The sequence below is a fragment of the Culex quinquefasciatus genome, chromosome 2 (assembly GCF_015732765.1).
Source record: "Culex quinquefasciatus strain JHB chromosome 2, VPISU_Cqui_1.0_pri_paternal, whole genome shotgun sequence".
Lineage (NCBI taxonomy): Eukaryota > Metazoa > Arthropoda > Insecta > Diptera > Culicidae > Culex > Culex quinquefasciatus.
Window position 1 is genome coordinate 123,401,386 of NC_051862.1, and position 24,111 is coordinate 123,425,496.

Below are 24,111 nucleotides of genomic sequence, written 5' to 3' on the forward strand. Positions count from 1 at the left end.
TTTTTGTTGTAATAATCATTAGTTAAACTGTTTACATACGTATAGTAGATATTATCTTCCCCATTTGTTTAATCAATACTACTAAACATTATTCTCATAATTACGTTGAGAGTAATATTTTCTTTTTTAATTAACATTTAAAACTGCTCAAACCATGCTCTAGTCACTTGATTTTTTTGTTCTTAGTTTTTTGTTCAGTTAGTAGTTTATTTATCGTAGAATTTGCTGTTTTTTTCTTCTGTGTACGCGCGAACCCACCTTAAGAGCTATCCTTTAATTTGTATTTTGTTTCTGGTAAATGGAGCAGATGAACCTTTTTGCTTCTTTTGCTTGGACGAAAAAATTGGAGTTTGATATTTTTTTTAGAGAATAGTTCTACTTTTGGAGTAAGCTTGACCGTTTTCTTTCGAGTCTTTGTGTTAGTGCCGTGGCTTGCATGAAATTCGTCTACGTTACTTTCTACAAATTAGTGTCACTATTTACAGAAATCCAATTTAGTTGTGGTTTTCTAGCACTTTTCACTGATTGTTTCACTAAACTGTCCATCACGCGCGCAGAAAGAAGATGTCGTAGCTGTTTAGAATGGGGTGGTCGAAAAATTGCTTAAAAATGTGAGTTTGTGTTTTTTTTGCGTGCAAAAGCAGCAACAAAATCTCCCTCTCTTTGCGAACCTCGTTTCAGAAAATTTGTAGAATAAACTATGCAGTAGCTACTTTTAACAAGAAACTCTTTTTTTTTCTCTCACCCTCTAAATCCTTCGTATGCAGGCTCTGAATGTCATAAAACTGGTTAAACTTTTTCAGCTTTGTTCAACGTGTTAAATCTCATTTCGTTTAACGATTTTAGGTGTGATAAAACTCTCTTCATCTTTGATTATAAGGCCCCACAAGCGTTTTTTTTTTAGTGTTGCAGTAGTGTGTAATGTTACAACGATTTTCGCGCACCGTAAAATATGGATTTGTTCTGCGTCTTTTTTTTAAGATCTTTGTTCGTTCAAGATAGTTAGTCGATTTTTGCTTTGTTTTTTTTTCTTTGTAAGAGTGTGAATAAAATGGCTAAATATAGTGAAATTGAGCATTCACGACGATTATGAATGATTTGGGTGGACAATGTCGCAACATTCGATAAATAATTGGTTTGGCTTGCATAAGAACATGAATGTCGCGATTTTTTGCCGTTCCTTTATTTGCGTTTTTGTTTTTGTTTCTAGTGTTGTAATTCCTACAATAAAACACCGTACTGACGTAGAAATTGCTAGGTAGTGTGTGTGTTAATGTAAACTGTTGTTTAGTGTCTATTTTTTTATCAGTTTCTTTCCTTCTTCTAGGTTCAGTTTGAGATGAACAACCGACGTTTTTCTGTAGAGATGAATGTGTATTTTCCTTTTCCATGGCGATTGTTTTTTGTCTTAATTTTTTTGGTTTAAGATGTTTCTAAAATGATAAAATTCAACACTACAAAAAAAACTATTTACAACTAAAATGTTAAAAAATCGGTAGAGCGGCGACATTCGAATTCCAGCCAAAGGAGTCGTTTGTGCTGCTGTGCAGAAGAGAACAATAGCAAAGTAGCTCAATTTAAATGCAATTTGTCCCAGCAAACAAGTTGTCGAGCCACCGAGAAAAAGCGCGAAAGATGTCCCTTGGGAAAAAGGGGCTCGAGTGATGACGAATTTTCCTCCGGCGGGGAAAATCGCCCACGTGCTGACCATTTTTTTTTTTGTTCGAATTTGAAGAATTTGGAATGAGAAAAAAAAGAGAAAGTTTATTTAAAAATCTCTCTTTAGCAGCTTCGCTGCCACCGTCCACCGACAAGCAATTTTATGCATTTTTTTTTATTGATTTTTAATGAATGTTGAAAAAGGTCATCCGGAAAGGCTGGTGCGATGCGTCACGTCTCCCACATTCATCCAGACGACAAAAAAAAAACGTCAAAGGGGTAGAAACAAAAATACAAATAAAATCGCTATGTACATCATCATATAATATATTCTCTCTCCCTACAATCAATTTGTGTAATGGAATTTATCACTTCAATTTTCGGCACATTGGCAATACTCTCGTGACTGTTTTTTCTTCTTCTCCTTCTTATTTGATCACTCAACCTCGGCAAACCTCACTCTTTTTTGTTCTTGCATTTTTATTATATTTATAAAATCAATTTACACTCACTCCCGAAACTTGCTCTGCGCGCTAAAACCATATCACTCGTAGTTTGTAGTTTTTTTTTGTAATGAAATCCCTTCGCTATAGCATTTAAAAATTTACATACACTCTCGCCATCATTTGCACGGTTCGCTGAAATTGGTGGCCTGGCTGGATTTTGGCTGCGCTCGCTGCCCCACGGCGGTGGTGCGTGGTGTTGTCTACGAGGATACTCATAAGAACGGATTGTTCGAGTTGGACGTGGCCGTGGTTGCGCCGGCGGCCTGTGGATTTGAAAGAAAAAACAAAGAGAGAGAGAGAGAGAGAGAAAACATTAATCTTTTATAAACCTTTGAATAACGAATTTTTAATTTTTCTACAGTTGATGATGAAAGTGGACAAAGTTTCGCTATTGCAAAATACTAAGATAGCGTTTTTTAAAGACACGGTATTTAAATTTAAATCGTCGACAATGATATTGTAATACACACAAAAATCGTCATTTCGAAGCCGATCATCAACGAACGCACACGAAGTTGAAACGAACGAAACCAAGCTCGGCACTCAAGCAGCCGCCGCCTGACACGGAAACAAACGTTCTTTCTTACTTTCACTCTCAACTTTTCTCTTTTTTACAAGTGCTCTCTGGCATTTTTTTTTTTTTGTTTTTCAGGTTTTGTTTTAAATTTAAGATTTTTGAATTTTCGAAATCAATAATTTATAAATTGCGAATTTTATTTTTACTATTAACTCTACTTTTTTTTGAATTTTCGGGCTACATGAATCTTTATTTAATAAACATAATTAAAATTGTCAACAAAATAAAAAAAAATTATGTATATTTGGATTTTTTTAAGGAATCGATTTTAGATTTTTGATATTTCTGCGTTTTTTAATTTTAGAAATGTGGAATTTAATTTATTTAATTTTAAACCATTTTTTGATTTTTAATATTTTAACCCTCTAACGCCCATGGTTACTCCAGAGCACCACTAATTTTTGGATTCAAAATTAAATTTCTCCGTTACCATTTATTTTTTCAACCTGCTTCAACCTGCATTAGTTAATATAGAATATTAACTAATAACCACTAGAATTTTGTCCAATTTGGTCCATCCAGTTACGAGTAATGTGGAAAATTAAAAAAATCTCGATTTTGCTCTGGGCGGGAAGGGGTTAATGTTGAAACTTCAAAAAAAAACTCATGTCTAAATATTTTTTTTTTCTAATTTTAGAATTTGAATCTGTGAATTAAGAAATTTCTAAATTTTAGATTGTTTAATTTTTTTGAACGCAAAAATCGCTAAATCGGCATCCTTAAATATTAAAAATTTAGCTATCTTTTAATTGTTGAGCTCAAACCATCAACATAATGCTCAACCATTATCTGCTGAATCAAAACTTGTTTAAATGCTGAACATTCCCAAATTTTAATTTATGAATTAGTAAATCTTGTGATTTCTGGATCTCAATTTTGAACTTGAACTATTTTTTTTGTTGCACTTTAATTTTTTAGAAAAAAATAATTCTTATCATCAAAAAAAAACATTAGATTTTGAATCATAGAAACATGAATCATTGAAATATGTATTTCAATTCGGGACCATAGATCGGTACAAAACGTAAAACTTTAAGAATTTTTTTTTCCAAAAAATCATTGATATTTTGCTATTTTTTATGCTGATAACTGCAGGCCAAGGGCGAATGATGCTGATGATACCTCTTCAGTTGACGCTCAGGCGAGGAACAACCTGGAAGGAGCGTCACTGACTACGTCCGTAGTCCTGTTAGATCACTCTTGATCAAGACAGTATAGCTCTGGTTCCTTGCAAGTGTCCTATTTTCTTACCTCCACGTTGGCTTGGTTTCGTCATCATGATGACAAAGTGTGACCTTGCTGGTGGCCTGTGGAAACTACTCGTATACCTTTGACCGCCGCGGGTCAGAATCGAGACGGCTGAAAGAAAGGGGCGCGCCAATGTGGGACAGGGAAGTAATTTGTGATTGTAGACGGTATTGTTTTGATTCGCAGTATGTTGAGTCAACTGCTGTGGATGTACCTGAACATCGCAGAACGGGGTTTCTCTTCTTTCCATTTTTACATTTTTATCTATCATCTATATTCTGTTTATTTTGTTTCACTGATTCTCTAACACGCCTTCTGTTTATTATCGTCCATTTCTTTTCTATTTTACTTTCATTGATTTTCTTATTTCTCAAAGCTTTTCACTATATTTACTAATTGATGCTGCTGTAACAAACTGTCTGTTTTCCCTTAATTTGGCAGCGATGTCAATTTTGTTTATCTTTATTTATCTATTTCAATAATTTTTCATCTGCCCTATAAATTGCAATTATTACAATCTAAGCTTGTTTGTAACCTCTATTTATTAACTATTGTTAATTTCTTTATCTACTGCATAAATTACTATCTTTCTTTTACTATTGATTCTTCAAATACCTAGTGTATTTCTTTCACTGTTCATTGTTTTCAATCTTCACCCTTTTCTTCAAACAAATGAGGTTCGAGCATTTACTCAATTTTTGGAATGATCAAAGAATTAACACAAATATTACTATTGTACTTTTGAAAAACTTTTATAAAATGCTTAGGACCAAAAATTGTAACAAAACACCGCGACAAAAGAAATAGCAACATATAAAAACGACTCAACACTAGGAAAGATTTCAGGAGAAAACAATACACAGTAAAATAACAACTAGTTTTTGAATTCAAACTAAAAATAAAACAGTTTTTGCTTTAATGAAAGTTGTTAGGCACACTTTAAATGGTTAGGCGATTATACTTACATCAAACCCTACGTAATGTACCACCCCCGGCCGAGTTAAAATGCGTAACCGGAAAAGAAGGTGTGCATGCCTGGCACGAACACTCAAAGCGTGTTCTAGCGTGCTGCTCGTACTGACTCAGAGCAAGGGTGAGATGTAGGTGTAAGGGCAGTGCGTGTTCGTCGGGAACCTAGTGCATAAGATCGGGCCTTGAGCCTTCTTACACAGAAATTGCGAATTGCGAAGGTGGTCTTTTTTGCCTTCCTTATTGAGGTAAGGTTATAGCCCTGTTCTAAAAATGAACTTTTTACAGAAAGTTCCCAGACACACCTTCATGTATACCTATCGACTCAGAATCGAAAACTGAACAAATGTCTGTCTGTCTGTGTGTTACCAATAATTTCACCCAGTTTCCTATGCACTTGCTGAACCGATTTTGGTCAAACCAGTCGCATTCGACTTGGTCGATTTTCAATAAAATTTAAGTTTCGATAAGTACCGTCAGTGGGGGTGACATTGGGTCTGGGGGGTGAGATTGGGTCAAAGTGATTTTTTACGGATTTTACCATTTATCAGGTTCTTCTCAATGAAAATGAATTCTGTTGAAAGGGTCTGCTGAAAAAATCTCGTTTCTAGAACAAATCCTGTTATTTTGGCAGCTGTCTAAACTGCCGCTCCAATCTAGTCCGTCCCATATGTAAAAAGTGAGTGCTGAGATATCGCCGTGAGAAGCCCAGAAAATGTTTCACCTTTTTTTTACATTTCTAATCACCAATTTTTGCATACTTTTTTCAACAATTACTTCAATATTGGTTCAAAAAGTACCCCTATCCTAAAATTTACTCAAAAAGTTAAAATGTATAGGTAAATTTGATAAATTTTCCTGCTGGGACTGACCTGACTTTTTTTATCCATCAATAAAGGCAAGTCTGTCAGGTTATCAAGGTAGGCTTGAACATTTACTTCAGAAATTTGCCTGTCATTTGTTGGTTTGTTTTGGTGGTTTTCCAAATTATTTTTATCAAAGATCTAAAAGTTTGTTTGTTTCAGGTTTATTTAATTGGAGGATGATTCTAGAAAAGTTTCCAGCAGAGCAGTTCTCTACGGAATCGGTCTTTTTTCTTTAATTTTAATTTTTGTATTTTTTAATCCGGCTGAAACTTTTTTGGTGCCTTCGGTATGCCCAAAGAAGCCATTTTGCATCATTAGTTTGTCCATATAATTTTCCATACAAATTTGGCAGCTGTCCATACAAAATGATATGTAAAAATTCAAAATCTGTATCTTTTGAAGGAATTTTTGATCGATTTGGTGTCTTCGGCAAAGTTGTAGGTATGGATATGGACTACACTGAAAAAATGACACACGGTAAAAAAAAATTTGGTGATTTTTAATTTAACTTTTGTCACTAAAACTTGATTTGCAAAAAACACTATTTTAAATTTTTTATTTTTGATATGTTTTAGAGGACATAAAATGCCAACTTTTCAGAAATTTCCAGAATGGGCAAAATCTTTGACCGAGTTATGATTTTTGAATCAATACAGATTTTTCAAAAAATCGAAATATTGGTCGCAAAAATTTTTCAACTTCATTTTTCGATGTAAAATCGAATTTGCAATCAAAAAGTACTTTAGTGAATTTTTGTTAAAGTGCACCGTTTTCAAGTTATAACCAATTTTAGGTAACTTTTTTGAAAATAGTCGCAGTTTTTCATTTTTTTAAATTAGTACCCATGTTTGCCTATCTTTGAAAAAAATATTTTTGAAAAGCTGAGAAAATTCTCTATATTTTGCTTTATTGAACTTTGTCGATACGACCCATAGTTGCTGAGATATTGCCATGCAAAGGTTAAAAAACAGGAAAATTTATGTTTTCTAAGTCTCACCCAAACAACCCACCATTTTCTAATGTCGATATCTCAGCAACTATAGGTCCGATTTACAATGTTAAAACATGAAACATTCGTGAAATTTTCCGATCTTTTCGAAAAAAATATTTAAAAAAAATTAAAATCAAGACTAACATTTCAAACGGGCCAAACATTCAATATTACGCCCATTTGAAATGTTAGTCTTGATTTTAAATTTTTGAAAATATTTTTTTCGAAAAGATCGGAAAATTTCACGAATGTTTCATGTTTTAACATTGTAAATCGGACCTATAGTTGCTGAGATATCGACATTATAAAATGGTGGGTTATTTGGGTGAGACTTAGAAAACATAAATTTTCCTGTTTTTTAACCTTTGCATGGCAATATCTCAGCAACTATGGGTCGTATCGACAAAGTTCAATAAAGCAAAATATAGAGAATTTTCTCAGCTTTTCAAAACTATTTTTTTCAAAGATGGGCAAACATGGGCACTAATTTAAAAAAATGAAAAACTGCGACTATTTTCAAAAAAGTTACCTAAAAATGGTTATAACTTGAAAACGGTGAACTTTATCAAAAATTCACTAAAGTACTTTTTGATTGCAAATTCGATTTTACATCGAAAAATGAAGTTGAAAAATTTTTGCGACCAATATTTCGATTTTTTGAAAAAATCTGTATTGATTCAAAAAATCATAACTCGGTCAAAGATTTTTTGCCCATTCTGGAAATTTCTGAAAAGTTGGCATTTTATGTCCTCTAAAACATATCAAAAAATAAAAAAAATTAAAAATAGTGTTTTTTTGCAAATCAAGTTTTAGTGACAAAAAGTTAAATTAAAAATCACCAAAATTTTTTTTACCGTGTATCATTTTTTTTCAGTGTAGTCCATATCCATACCTACAACTTTGCCGAAGACACCAAATCGATCAAAAAATTCCTTCAAAAGATACAGATTTTTGAATTTTTACATATCATTTTTGTATGGACAGCTGCCAAATTTGTATGGAAAATTATATGGACAAACTAATGATGCAAAATGGCTTCTTTGGGCATACCGAAGGCACCAAAAAAGTTTCAGCCGGATTAAAAAATACAGAAAAAATCGAATGACCGAAATCTCAGAGAATTGCTCAGCAGCGAAAATTTAGCCAGCATCGTTGTATTATTTCTATTTCTTCTGCTGCAGAACAAATAGATATTTGATTGCATGTATCAATATTTGGGCCCTTAAATTGAGTAATCCAAAATCGTTTAATGGAAGGGGAACCTAAATCCAGAACCAGATCATGGCTATTCATTCAAGAAGGAAAAAGTACTGATTGTATTAAATATTAGCTCAATGGTACGTAGTTTATTTTATTACCGTGGTTATCCCATGCAAGAGGAAAAAAAGACAAAATAAGTTTTCTACTATGACGCTTCAAAATTCAAAATATTCCGTCAATATGAAAAACTATGTGTTTTTCAGTTCTGCGAGTACTTAGGTACATAGTCTGAGTAAATATAATTATTTGACAATTTTGCTGTTGATTTGTAAGACATTTTTATACAAGGAACTGACTTGCCTTTATTTTGCATATGGGACAGCACCAAAGTGATTTTTATTTTGGATTCTTTAGAACAAACATAACTTTTTTATTAAATAGGCTTAAAGTAGAAGTTCAAACAAGACAATTTTTAGGTTTAACTCAAAATCGACAAAAATACATATGGGACGGACTTGATTAAAGCGGCAGTAAAGTTGGGGTACGTTTTTGGCCAAAAATTACCTCTCGTAAAATCATTTTTCTAATATTTTTGTTAGAATTGCTCGAAAATCTCCACTTCAAACATTGTAGCGTGTCAATACGATTCCCTCGATCAAGAAACACTGTTGGATGACTTGTTTTTACCATATCGTTGTATTTGAGCATCATTTTAGTTTCATTTGACCCAATGTTACCCCCTCTAAGGGGTGAGATTGGGTCAATTTTCAAACAATTGGCATTTAAGGTAGTGTTCATCAAAATCCACCATATTTTGGGAAAATGTTAGTAAGGGACCATCCATAAACCACGTGGACACTTTAGGGGGTATGGCGATTGTCCACGATCCATACAAAAAGTTTTTTTTTTGTATGGACAATTGTCCACGAGGGGGGGGGGGGGGTAACAGATTCCCAAAAAAGTGTCCACGTGGTTTATGGATGGTCCCGTAAACTATCTAAAAACAAATCTACGTTGAAAGATTTCGGATGTTGTTTAAATTGTTTTTGTTATTAAGAAAATACTAGAGGTGTATCGTTTTTTGACCCATAGTCACCCCCACTGACGGTAGTTCAAAAGTTACGTTTAAAAATGTGTTTTCGCAAATATCCGGTTATTAGATAAATGACCTGAAACCGTACTAAACGTCACTATGTCCATCATCCATGGTTAGGTAATCGAAAGACCCTTCAAACGAGTCTAAAAAATTGAAGATCTGGCAACCCTATCTAAGATAATGGCCACTTGAGTAATATCTGTGTACTTTTAATTCCGGATCTAAATTAATTCAAACCAAACCCATCATATCACCCATTGTTGGTAAAGGCACCAACCACATAGGTGGATTCAGGGAGTTTTTGATGTGTAGTCTCAACATTCAAAATTTGTAAATTTGTACACATGAGTTGAACCAGGTGTAGTAAACATAAAAAATAGACTCTGAAACATTTCAACTCACCATGAACGGATTGCCAAAGTGTCCAAAGTGGTTCACCGCACCACCGTGATGGACACCGTACGGCGGCACAACGCCGGCCTGGATGTGCCCGTATCCGTTGTTGTTGTTGATACTTCCGGTGCTGCCGTTACTGCTCGGGTGGTGGTGGAAGGCGTTGGTGAAACCGTTGACACCGTTCCCGTTGAGCAGATTCGCCGCAGCCGCCGCCGGGTGGACAAACCCGTTCTGGTAGGGCGACGACGAGGACGCGTAGAAACCGTTGGTGGCCGTCGGTGGCGTCGATCCCGGAATGGCCCAGCTCAGCGTTTGCTGTTGCTGCTGCTGAGGCTGCTGTTGGAACGGATTTGCTGTTTTGAACGGATTCGCTGTGGACACTGGGAGAATACAAATATTAGTCTTTTTGAACTGCTTTGAAACATTTCAATAACCTACCTTGGTGGACATCGTTGGTGTGGTTTCCATTCATCAGTCCATTGCTGAGCCCGTTCGTGCTGGCACTACTGCTGATCACGTGGTTGTTGTTTGTTTCACTTTCGAACTTGATCTCCCGGAACTGATCGTCCAGATCTTTAAGGGCGGCATATCTATCTACGGACGGAGTCGCTGAACTGAGCGCGGATGAAGACCTCGAGCTGGCAGAAATGGGAAGACCTGAAAGATAATAAAAGAAAAGTTTCTGTTAGCTTTGATGAAATTCCTAAACAGTGTCGAATATAAAATTCCTGCAAGTAATCGAAGAATTCTATTCAAAGTTAAAAGAGTAAACATTAGCATTCCGGTTCCTCTAAAGCGCGCGCGTCGTTAGCAGAGCTCTACTTCTTATAACATCGACTATTTTCAACAGTAACAATTTACTGACCTGTTGTACATAATTTTTTTTAAATTAATTTTGATTTACACATTTTATCGACAAAGCATAACAATCTCGCCCAATGAGTGGCTTCTCAACGATTTTTAGGTTCTCCTTTTTTATAGATTCAGAAATGTGTAGCTGTTTGAACATTTCTGCTCAAACTTTAAACCCATTTCAACAAATCATCTTTGCAGCAAACTGTGGCCGCTTCAACGTTTGTGATGTTGCAATCCATTGTAATGAAACAGTAACAGCAACCACAATTTGACGTTGTTTTAAAAGTTAAAATTATTTCTGATGACAAAAACATCATTGCATCATGTGCTACCTTTTTAAATCTTTTTTCGAAAATTAAATAAGTTTCAGGGGACAAAAAGACATCGTTATGCCACAGGGCAGCACGTGCATAAAAATCGGATAACTTCACTTCAACCATTTTTGAAATGTTATTCTTGGTTTAAAAAGTTTCAAACTATTTTTTCCGAATGATCAGAAAATTTCACGAATGTTTATTGTACCATTGCTTTCTTAGATATTGGCATTTGAAAATTGAGCCAATCTAATAATCATTATTCAGCCATTCCACGTCAAACAAGCAGGATTCAAATAAATAAATGATTATAGTATGATTATATTAATAGCAAAAATCGACGTATAACGCAATTCTTGGGGCCACCCTATTTCAGCTAATTTTATGAAAATTTTCATAAATATACGTATTTTTCTTATATTTTGAAAATGCAATGTTTCTCGAAAAAATACTTAAAATCATTGTTATTGCAATATGGGTATCACATGATTGGAATTTTTTCATACATTTCGAAAAATACTCAAAATTTTCACAAAACTACGTATTTTCGAAAAACTACTCAAAATTTAAGTTTTTTACAATATGGGTATCAAACGATCTGTTTTTTTTTGTCGATTTCGAAAGTTATTAAAAAATAAAATCCTCCAATTTTTTACAAAACTAGGTATTTTCGAAAAACTATTCAACATTTTAGTTTTTCACAATATGGGTATCAAATTATCGGGAGTTTTTTTTCATACATTTCGAATGTAATAGGGGAAGGTGGGGCAAGACGACCATATGGGGCAAGAGGAACAATCGCTCGTACCGCCGTAATTTTTACCATTTTGATTATTTCCAGTATGAGGAATTGTTGCTAGCAATGCAGCTTATTCTACTACCACATAACCGCCAAAACGACGTAAACGCCACGGGGCATAAGATTTAATAAAGTTTTTTTCAAAACCTTTGTTTTCTTATAATATTTGGAAAGTACAAAATAAGGCTTAGGGTTCGTTTTAAGGCTCATTTTATCAAAATGTTTTTTTTTCCTAGATCAGTAGTGTCCCTACCAATGACATGCACCTATTAAAAAGTATGATTTAACTTTTGGTTATTTTTGTTGAGAGCTATGAAAAATGCACCTATTAAAAAGTATGATTTAACTTTTGGTTATTTTTGTTGAGAGCTATGAAAAACCTTTTTCAGGTGGGGCAAGTGTACCATATGGATTTTTAGTATGGAAAATAATACGAATTGATGCAACAACATATTTTATTGGGAAATAATTACATGAAAGTACTTAAAAACTGATAAACAATTGTTTAAAAAAAATTGTCCATACAAAATATAGTGATATTAGGAAAATTTACTAGTTATCATCTAAGTAATATTTTTTTCGTAAAAACGGTTAAATTTTTAGTAAAATATTTTTGTTTAATCTAAAAATGGAAGAAATCTTTCAAATACATTCTAATCTGATGTATCTAAGTGATAACAGTTCAATTGTTAGCAAATTAACATGTTTTTTCATGTATTGTTCCTCTCGCCCAACGGGTTGTTCGTCTTGCCCCACTAGTTGAGTAGAACGTACGGAAAATGAAAAATTTTAAAATCAATTTTTTACATTAAAAAACAGGATTTTTTAAAAACTTGTTCTAACAAAGTCTTTGTGAAGACCTAGCATAAGATGATTATTTTAAAATCCGACAGATTTTTAACGTTTCTAATGGGTTACAACGATCATTTCCTTAGCTTGTGACACTTGCCCTACTTTCCCCTAATCTTTTTTGAAAGATCTCCAAATTTTCTCAAAACTTGAATTTTGAATATTTTTTCGAAAATACGTAGTTTTGTGAAAATTTTGAGTATTATCAAAAAAATGTTGTTATTACATTCGAAATGTATGAAAAATCCTGATCGTTTGATACCCATATTGCAAAAACTGAAATTTGAGGTGTTTTTTTCAAAAATACGTAGTTTTGTGAAAATTTTAATCATTTTCAAAAAAAAAAAAGATTTAACATTCGCAATGTATGAAAAAAACTGATCATTTGATACCCATATTGCGATAACAATATATTTTTGGTTTCTTTAGAGAAAAAAATGCATTTTCAAAAAAAAGTATTTTTGAGAAAATTTGCATGAAATTATAATTTTAATGGATAGCTGACATCATCCCGATTCCAAAACACTATAATTTTTCGGTGTTTGCATGATTTTCATACGATTTTAGTCAATGTCTCCTATATAGCCAAAATCCCATAAGCTCTGCCTTGGTTATGCACGCCTCGGTTTTGAATCCCCTAAATGCGGTGCTAAACCGAGGCATGTCTGTATAAAAAATTAGGAGCAATTGGTTAAGCCCCACATTTCTCGCAAAACGATTGAATTTAGTATGGGAGTTGCATCGATAAATCTCATTATTTGTGCTTAGATTTGTATAACAATATTTTCTTGGTAGGGCTGATGCATGTCTGCTTCTAAGCAATTTGCACACCGTAAAAAATACTTTGTCATTAAATTCTACTGTCCTAAACAACTCCCCAAAGTTTGGGATCAATTAATTTAGTCCTCATTTTGTGCAAAGCGGTTCAATTTTGTATTGGAATAAGTATGGGGAAAACCTTTTTTTTAATTTTAATATTTAAAAAATCAATTTTTCACGTTATATCAAAACCGGATTCATATTCTTATGCTCTGAAATGTGCTCTACAACTTTCTCGAAGAGAGTACACACACATTCTAAAATTATGAATAAAAACATGTTTAGCCCAAAAAAAAATTTGAGTTAAAATTTTAAATAATTGTTCGTATTTAAAATAAGGTATGTATTTCCTTTAATATTTGGTTACTTTAGAAAGGTTGCCGTATTTTTCCATAGACATAGTATTTTCCATAAAAATCGATCAATTTACCGATTTTCAACTCGTATTCAATATGATTTCGATTAACATTTATAAATAAATTGATTAAAACAGACAAATTCAAATTTGAGATATCTAAAAATAGACATCGATAGACACGGAGATATTTTCAGTAAATGTAGTTGAAAGTGTGTACTTTCAGGTGCATTTGAAAACATAGCAACTTGAAAATAGGCTCAAAATCACTTAAAAATTGTTATAACTCTTCAATAAAGGCTCAACATATTTTGCTGTTTTCGGCAAAGATGTGTATTTTTTTTTTCATAAACAACTCTTCAGAACATAGTAGGCCGCTAAAATGCTAACATTTTGAGTTATCACCAAAAAGCGCTTTTTTGACCATTTTTGCAAGAAAGGCGTATTACTCGAGTAGATAAAGGGCTACAAATTTGGCGCCTTCGACAAACTTCCATGAAATTTTCTCCTCTACAACTTTGCCCAAGACAACAATGCCCTACAACGTCATCCAACAAAGTTAGTTTTTGGTTGACACCCTGGAAGGTTGTGACCCTGTATGTCAATAACTTCAAAAGGTAGCCCTTATCAAGTACAACAACTCTTCCGAAGACACCATATGGCTAGGACGTCAAATAAAGGAGTTAAAAATTTATTCCACTAAATTTTGACATTCCGAACACTGTGGAAGCAGCTAAATCAACAAACAAAGATAAGCACTATACTAAAAAAGTGGGATCAGGAACTCTTCTCCTTTCAACAAAGCAAAAAATAAGCATGCAGATAAACCAAGCAAAGATTAATTAAAAATGCACAAATCGAGCGAACAAACTGAAGACAGACTAAAAAGGCAACGATCAACAGAGACAAGAAAAAACCAACAAATTTGGCTTGATGAGTTCATCTCTTCGTCACTTACTCCATCGGTTCTGATTTGTGCAATTGTGCTGTTTTTGCTGTTGCTGCTGCTGTTGATACTGCTGTTGGTCATGTGGTGCCCACTGCGGCCAGCCCAGATTCCACTGACCGTTGGCCGAGGTGACAAAGTTCAGACTACTACTTCCACTGCTTGCTACCGCCTGCTGCTGCTGCTGATGCTGAGGGTAGTTCTGGAAGTAGCTGTAACCGTTACCGTTCGAGGGTGGTGGTCGTTGTGGCTGGGGACCAAAGACACCCCCGCCACTGAACGCCACGAACTGGGGACTCCCAAAGGTGGGCGCATCTCCCCCTAGGGCGGCGGCACCTCCGCCCACCGCTGGACCATTGTTATTGTTCAACAGACTGTAATTGTTGATGAATAGGTCGTTATTTAAGCTGTTGACGCTGGTCGTGCTGCTGCTGCTGGCCGTCGTACTGTTGCCGCTGTCGATGCTCAAGTTGAGCGATCCACTCGAGTGTTGTTCTACTTTTCGTGCAATTTCGTAAGATTAAGGTTTCAGCGAAGAGGAGGCAGGTATTGTTTTTCATCAACCGGGACGGATTGCGGAAGAGACCGGCAAGGGTTAAGACAGACAGATAGAGGGAGAGAGAGAGAAAGAGGAGAAATCAGAGAAAAAGTTAGGGGGATAATTATAATACCATCAGGTGAAAACCGTGAAAAGATCTTTGTTGAATGGCGATCGAGTTGAACTAAAATGAACTATTCTAAAACAGTAGCGAACATAAAAAATGGGATGACTGATTGATTGTTGTTTAAAAATGTATTTTTCTAATATGGTAGAAAGATTATTTGAAAACTATGTTTGACTTAAACAATCACGCCCCAAATGACTGCTCGAAAATCGCTTTCTAATCCAAATAATCCAAAATGATTTAATAAGACTTTGCGCTCGTTGAATAATTAAATTACCGACAAGTCGAAAGCCAAACACATGCCACAGAATGATTTGAAGTGAACATTCAACCACCCACACAGTCACAGTTTGCCATCGGCAAACTTATGACGGCATTAACAGAATAAACCGGGTACAAAACCGGTGCACCTGCGCCAGAGATTCCTCCCTCCCGCAAGAAGGTATAATAATCCTCGGAACATTTCACCGGCGTTGCATGCATCTCTTAATTCCTACCCCGCCCGCACAGATGGGAGACTGGGACACTCCATTATACCTGCAGAAGAGGATGCACACCGGGCGGTTCGGTTGGCGGAAATAAATGAAGCGCTCGGGAGCTTATAATTAAACGATAAATCCAGTGACTGAAGTGTCCCACGACGACGTCGACGACGGTGGAGAAATGTTTGCCCGCCCCCTTCCTGGTCTAAAATTGTTCCTTCGTTCATTTGTATGTCTCCCCCTAGAGATGAATGTGGGTGGAGAATAGTTTTGGATTGGTACTTGAAGGCGCGCGATTTGCAGGGCACAGGGTGACTGGTCTCCACTAATTACACAACTCAACATTTTGAAAATCAATATCAATAATGACTGATTTTTCAACTTAGTCTGTTAGAGTTGGGCTCCCTCACAGTGGTCGGAAACGCAAATTTAGCAGGAATAATTTATTTCCGCTTCAGGGATGCATTTTTGAGCTTCGGTGTCTAAGAAGCGTTTGTTAAAAATGAAATTCTACATCTTTTGGTCAAAACGATATTAGGGTGGTCCAACAATTTCTAATATTTTCAAAAACTATCTTCGCTTCTAGATGAGATAGAGGTATACTTTCTTCGACAGTATTGTAGTACTAGCCATTTCAAACAACTTTGTCGGAGACACCAAATCTCTATCTCTTAATCTGATCATTTTACAGCATTTTATATGATAAGCAGTAGGGTGGCACATCAAAAAAGTGTTTTTATTGCGTATCTTTTTTGTACTATTTTTGGCAATTTTGGTGTCTTCGGAACATATTTAGAGCATAAAAATACGCGTCTTTTGAAATGTCAACGAAGTCGCTAGGTCATTTTGGTAAAAACTTACAGCGTTTTTAAAGTTTTTAATAGGCTTTTTTCAAATGTTTGTATCTTTTCGAGGGGGACACAAAAAATACGCTCCGTGGTGCATCTGAAAGCTCAAAACTTCTTCTTTAATATGAATATAACATCTCAAAAGGGTTTTTCTTAAACCCAAGTTACAGCGATTTAAAAATGGTCATTTTATGAGATTTTGTACAATGCTCTATGAGAAAATTTACATGAATATCGCATTAATCAGTATCAAAATTACTCTTAGTGAGCTCAAATGCAGGTAAAATTGGTTTGTAGACAAACGTGGTTAAACCTGGTTTTTATGGCAACTAGGGTGGTCTTAGCTGACCTAGGGTGGTTCATATTCATTAATTCTTATAAGATATGATTTTTTTAAATTCGCATGGAAAGAAAAATAAAAAAAAAACATTTTAACAAAATTCAAATACATAACCTGTTTTAAATAGTAAAGCAGCTGAGGATATGATATCTGATTAGGGTGGATCAAATTAATTAGAAAATAAAAAGATTATAGATTAATGATTTTATTCGTTAGAAAATGTATTTTAACATAATATTATTCCTCTACGTTTTGGTAAATCGTCTTTATTTGTATTTTTTAATAGGATAAAACTTTACATGCATTTACTGTGTTAAAGGGTTCCATTTTACATCATTAGTTGTTCCATAAAAAATGGGAATGTGAATATTCGTAGTTATCATGTTTTTTTCTTATCGATTTAGCGTCTTGAAAAAGTTGTAGGTTATGATTTGAACCCTTAAAATAGTTTCAGGGAAAAATGCTCACTTTAGAAATTGATATTGAAGTTGATTTTCCAAAACTATTATTTTATTTCTGAAAATTTGTTATATTTGTAAGGAAACATCTTTTAGGCTAGTGTTCAGGTTTTGTTGTAAAACCTGGTTTTAAATTTTTAGGTAAAAAGATATAAATTGGAAAAGGATCCTCGTATTGGCATACTAATTATACAAAATGACTCCTTTTGTCAAAGAAAATGCATGTAAAGTTTTATCCTATTAAAAAATACAAATTAAGACGATTTACCAAAACGTAGAGGAATAATAATATGTTAAAATATTACTGCTGCTATTTAAAACAGGTTATGTATTTGAATTTTGTTAAAATGTTTTTTTTTTCTTTCCATGCGAATTTAAAAAAAAATCATATCTTATAAGAATTAATGAATATGAACCACCCTAGGTCAGCTAAGACCACCCTAGTTGCCATAAAAACCAGGTTTAACCACGTTTGTCTACAAACCAATTTTACCTGCATTTGAGCTCACTAAGAGTAATTTTGATACTGATTAATGCGATATTCATGTAAATTTTCTCATAGAGCATTGTACAAAATCTCATAAAATGACCATTTTTAAATCGCTGTAACTTGGGTTTAAGAAAACCCTTTTGAGATGTTATATTCATATTAAAGAAGAAGTTTTGAGCTTTCAGATGCACCACGGAGCGTATTTTTGTGTCCCCTCGAAAAGATACAAACATTTGAAAAAGCCTATTAAAAACTTTAAAAACGCTGTAAGTTTTACCAAAATGACCTAGCGACTTCGTTGACATTTCAAAAGACGCGTATTTTTATGCTCTAAATATGTTCCGAAGACACCAAAATTGCCAAAAATAATACAAAAAAGATACGCAATAAAAACACTTTTTTGATGTGCCACCCTACTGCTTTTCATATAAAATGCTGTAAAATGATCAGATTAAGAGATAGAGATTTGGTGTCTTCGACAAAGTTGTTTGAAATGGCTAGTACTACAATACTAGCATAGCATAGCATAGCATTGGTGTCTACCCGTAGCTGCTACTTCGTTATTGACCAGGACCCCCAAACATTGCTCCGTGGACCACAGATGAAAAGTAGGAACCAATCATCACCCCTTCGCAATTTTCAAAGGTCCCTATCGTGCTGATCAATACCGACGCCGGCCACGACCAGTGGTAAGACACGGGAAAGTGGATGGGAATGTTAGTCCGATACTTGAGTGATGGGACCGCCAAATCGACTGCGTCTCCGACAAAGTATCACATGAGTTTTGAGGGGTTAGTAAGATGGGTATGAGGTCAGGATTCACTGTGGTAGGTGATGCGACCATGAGCAATTTGTTTATGGGTTGAAATTTTAAAAATCTTAGGCAGCCGGCTGCGGAAAGATACCTATCTAGGGATTTAAATATAGTATTAATTCGACCGCGATTCTCCCGAAAACTCCGTCGGCGTGCCTTCCGATCAACGGTGATGTAGGAAGGGCTTCATTCATTAAAATTATTTTATATCATAAGCCTTAAAACATATCCGTCGACGTGCCTTCCGATCCTCGATGATATGGAAAGGACTTAATCCAGCAATACGACTTGCTTGTCTCAAAAACAAAATCGGATCGTTTCTATCGAAAACTATATAAAGAGAACAAAAATAAAATTCATCGGCCAACGAACGCGCGAACAAAAAATAAATGAAAAAAGAAGAAGAAGAAATCCAATCACCCCATGTACACAAATAGCGACACAAAAAAGACGGAAAATAACACGAAAAAACAGGACTGCGCGTCCACACAGGCACCGCACTACTGATGCCATTATTAAATTATAATGACCAATCACCCCATGCACTCGAACAGCGACATAAAAGAGACGGAAAATAACACGAAAAAACAGGACTGCGCGTCCACACAGGCACCGCACCACTGATCTAAATGGCTAGTACTACAATACTGTCGAAGAAAGTATACCTCTATCTCATCTAGAAGCGAAGATAGTTTTTAAAAATATTAGAAATTGTTGGACCACCCTAATATCGTTTTGACCAAAAGATGTAGAATTTCATTTTTAACAAACGCTTCTTAGACACCGAAGCTCAAAAATGCATCCCTGAAGCGGAAATAAATTATTCCTGCTAAATTTGCGTTTCCGACCACTGTGTCCCTGGAGCTTCCCGGTTTCATACAACAAAATTAAATTTTAGTTATTTAGACTTTCTGTTCAAATGCTAGAGATTTCTTTCTGATTACCAAGCGCTTCCATGGATTCATTGTAAGCTATTGTAGGAAACCTAGCGCCTCCATTGGAAATCTTTTACAAAATTTGTGTTTGTACTACCAAATTTAACCGTTTTAGTAGTTTCTTATGTTGATTTTTGTTAAACTATTTTTTTGTTATATTTTACGTGACCTCAAAGGATACTTAGAACTAGGGCTAATGATTTTTCACGGCACAAAAATCGAAATTTCGCGGCATGTCAATTACAAAACATAAGAATTTCACGGCAATTTCACGGTACTCTGAATCGGTACTCTGCTTAAAATTGAGTGATCTTTTAGCAATTATGAACACGAAAAGTGTCTTAAAAGTTTGCAGTAGTTCATGACCCCCCGAAACCAAATACTTAATTAAGTTTCAGCTATTTTAATTTTATTGAGATTTTAGAAATTGCATTTGCAAAAATATTTCAAAAACCAAGCACTCTTTCAACGTCATATTCATGAAAAGAAGAATTAGTAAAAAAAAGTGTAGTAAAATTATGTTTGTTTTCCTAAATTTCAGCAATAAGAAAATTTCAGTATTTAAATTAAGTTAAAGGAAAACTTCTTAAATAGCAGTTATTACATTTACATAGTAATAATTCTACAAAACAATAATACATTGCAAAATGCCTTCTAAATTTAATTTCAAAAATATATTATTCAAAATATTAAACAATATTAATTTCACATAAAAAGCAACTTGTTCATCGTTCTTTTAATCAATTTTACAATGATTTAAAATTACACACTTTTTTTATTCTTTTTTATAGAGTTTTTCAGCCGGAGGTTGGTTCAACTTTTTTCACGTTGTCTTTTATTGTAGAATTGAATAATATTCTTCAACAACTTTTTTTTGCAATTTTACTGGAAATGTATAATCAACTTTCTGCATTTCGTAGAATAATCTTATAACTATTATTTTCAGCAAATAATTCTAAATCTGACAGGCAATATTTTTGAATTGGAAACTGCTTCCAAAATGCTTGTAAAAAATTTTGAGAAGTGCTTGAATTTAAAATTTAAAGCATAAATGAAATAGGCAGCGTTTTATCAATGAAATATTTCAAATTGCGCTGCATTTCACGGTTTTTACCAAATTTCACGGCCAGGGGCAAACTTCGCGGACTACGCTGCTTCCGCGAAAGCGCGAAAAATCACATACAAAGACTGACAGGAGTTATAGCCTAAGTGTCTACAGCCGTAAAACAAGAGGTTTGTGGATTTTGACCCCAAACCATAACCAGTATGGTAGACTACTTTGCTGATGCAATGACGTGTCCTAAGTAATCCAAGGGCTCTCGGGAGTCACGACTGTACTGTAAGTCTTATTTGAGAAAAAAACGGCTACAGATGAGGCTCGATTATCCGGAGTTCGATTATCCAAAGGTTTTACGGATAATCAAATTACGAAAAAATAATAATCTTTTTATTTTCTTATTTCTAAGATTAAATTCGAGTTCCTCGACCCCATATTAGTCAAATTTGAATGGTTGATTGCTTATTAAAATACAAAATGCATTTTTTATATTTGATCACCGTCAGTTCAGCCGCAATATTGGATTTAAAAAATCTAAATCGCGTTAGAGTAGTTTAGGGGTCATACTTAAGCTTGACAATCAAAAATAAGACACAATATAAGACAACAACAAAACAAATCGTGATTCGATTATACAAAGTGAAATGTTTCCAAGGCCTTCAGATCATCGAGCCTGGATTGCATCGAATACTTGGACATAATAATTATTAAAAATCATTTATTTTTAAACAAAATCAATATTGCACCTTACAATTAGTTTTTTGATGAACTGTACTGTTTTTGAGTTTCTCTCATAGACTTTGAAAATCGGGCAACTATAATTTTGCTTTCCTCACTGAGGTTAGACTATAATTTTGCTCGAAAAATTAACTTTTATTTAAACCTCGCAGATCCACCTTCATGTATACATCAGAATCGAAATTGAACAAATGTCGGTCCCCCAATATTTTTTAAAAAACTTCAAAATGTCAATGGAAATTTAAGTGCAATCAGCGCAAATCAATTTCAAATACATTCCCTTGCGTTTATAACCATATTTAGCATGTTTTGGGTTGATCGAATTTGAAAATTTTCGATGTTTAGTATCGCAAAAAGTTTTTTTTTTCGCTAATTTTCGTCAAATCTTACTTTTTTGAAAACTAATGATTGCAAAACAACTCAACTGGTGTAAAATGCATTTTAAAACACTTTTTGTATTCAAATGTTGAGACTATGGACCTCGGCCAGAGCCGAGGGACAAAAACAAAATATTTGCATCGGCCTAAGTACTTCAAAAGTTATGCATAAAAATGTATTTTCACATACATCCGGATCTCATTTTAATGTATGTAAACGATGTCCGTAACCATCATTCAATCAGTCATTGGTAAGGTAATCAAAAGACCTAAAACATTGAAGATCTGGCAACCCTGTCTGAAGTTAAGACTACTTAGTTGATAATTATGTATTTTGTTGAAGCCGGATCTCTATTAAGTGTATGTAAACGATGTCTGGATCCATTATTCAACCCATCGTTGGTTAGGTAATTGAAAAATCTTTCCAACATTGTAGATATGGCAATCCTGTCTCGAGTTATGACCACTTAAGTGATATTTGTGTACTTTTTTATTCTGTGTCTAAAAACATAGCTGAAATTTGTAACCAATCCCATTATATTACCCTTTCTTATAAAGAGTGAGGAAGGCATCAACCACATTGGCGCATTAAGTAAGTTTTTGAGATACAGCCAGATACAGACTGTCGAATGTGAAATGTGTATTTTTTGTACCTACACCCTAAGGAAAAATATATATCAAAATCTGCCACAGTAGTTTTGCTACAGAAAATGATACATTTTATAAGAGTTTTTGCAGCAAGCCCATATATCATTTTTGCCCTAGTGTAAACATGCCAGCAATCTGCAGTTCCCACCAATTCTGGAGCATCCCCGAGAAACTGCTCAAAGTGAAGTATGTACCGTAAAACGGGGTGACTTTGATAGGTTTGCGCAAAATGAAGAGTACAATTTAAATACTTACGGGATGGTTCAGAATCATACTGACCGTGGTAGAAAAGTGTTCAAAGTACCTCAAGAAGAACTTTTCATAAAATTTTGAAAAGTTTAAAAAGTTAGTTAACTATAGTTAAGCAAATGTTGATGAAAGTCATTATCATCTCAAAGTGTCATGATTTTCTCAAAGAACATGATTTTGAATCGGAAAAAGGAGTGCATTTTCGGATTCATTGGACAATTTTCCACTAGAAGAAGGTTAAATAAGTTTGTAAATAATAAATAATATGTGTTTTTGAAACACAATTAAAAACAATCTCCAAATGTATAGCCAATTTAAGTTGAACAAATTTCATGTAAAATGTGAAAACTTATGATTCGTGCTTCGAATTCAGTATAAAATGCAATATAAATCGATAATTTTATAGAGCAATTCCATGTCAAATAGGGAATCGGTTGTACCCGACCCTCTCCGATTTCAATGAAACTTTGTAGACATGTTATCCTAGGTCTATAGAAGCCATTTTTGTGTATATGGAGCCAGTTACACTCGATAGTGACATTTGAGAAGGGCGTAAGTGTTTTAAATATTTTTGTATTTTGTAATTTAAATATTGCTGTATCTCGAAGCCATTGCATCGTATCAAAAAGCGGTCAAAGACAAACTTGTAGGAAATTTGACGAGCTTTCCGAAAAAAAATACACTGAAAGAAAAAAGCACTCCACTTTTATAAGATTTTTTGATTTTTAAGTTTAAAAGTCAAATTTGAAGGTGAGCCCACAATTTTTTTTCGTTCAAAATTTTTATGAAAATAGCCTAAGATATTACAAAATGACTCACGAAAAACGCAGGATGGAGCAGCTCACCTAAAAAAATACAAAAATCATTTACTGAAACTGTTTTTTTTTTCAAAACTGCTCTAAACGTCTAAAATTTTCAAAAACCGAACACGAGAGTCGATTCTCCAGACAATTTTACATAAAAGTCTCCATTTTGACCATTGTCCTAAGTCCAATCCTTGTGAAGTTACAGCGGTTTTAAAAATAAAAATGTGGAAAAAATTGGGTTTTTGATGGTTTTTGGAAATTTCTATATGACAGACTTGATTTTTCAGTCTTGAAAATATTTTTACCGGAAAGCTCGACCAATTTCCTATAAGTTTGTCTTTGACCACATTTCAATTGGATGCATGGGCTTGCAGTTATAAGCCAATTTACTATCCAGGTTACTACACTACACTGAAAAAATATTATGTTTTCAGTGATGAGCAATGTAATTATCTTATATTTGTAAGCCCATACATCCAATTGAAATGTGGTCAAAGACAAACTTATGGGAAATTTGACGAGCTTTCCGGTAAACATATTTTTGAGACTGAAAAATTAAGTCTGTCATATAGAAATTGCCAAAAACCGTAAAAAAACTATTTTTTCAACATTTTTATTTTTAAAACCACTGTAGCTTCACAAGGATTGGACTTAGGACAATGGTCAATATGGAGACTTTTATGTAAAATTGTCTGGAGAATCGACTCTCGTGTTCGGTTTTTGAAAATTTTGACGTTTAGAGCACTTTTGAAAAAAAAC

General features: G+C 34.2%; 1 protein-coding gene across 1 annotated transcript in view; it reads right to left on the reverse strand.

Annotated features, from left to right (window-relative positions):
- Window positions 1–24,111, reverse strand: part of LOC6043210 (arf-GAP domain and FG repeat-containing protein 1) — a 115,057-nt gene continuing 90,946 nt past the window's right edge. Inside the window, exons 5-8 of the mRNA XM_038252373.1 lie at window positions 14,458–14,940; window positions 9,947–10,165; window positions 9,515–9,888; window positions 1–2,428 (exon numbers count right to left, since the gene is read on the reverse strand). Coding sequence (XP_038108301.1) covers window positions 2,378–2,428; window positions 9,515–9,888; window positions 9,947–10,165; window positions 14,458–14,940 — 1,127 coding nt within the window. The 3' untranslated portion in view covers window positions 1–2,377. The remainder of the gene's footprint in view (window positions 2,429–9,514; window positions 9,889–9,946; window positions 10,166–14,457; window positions 14,941–24,111) is intronic.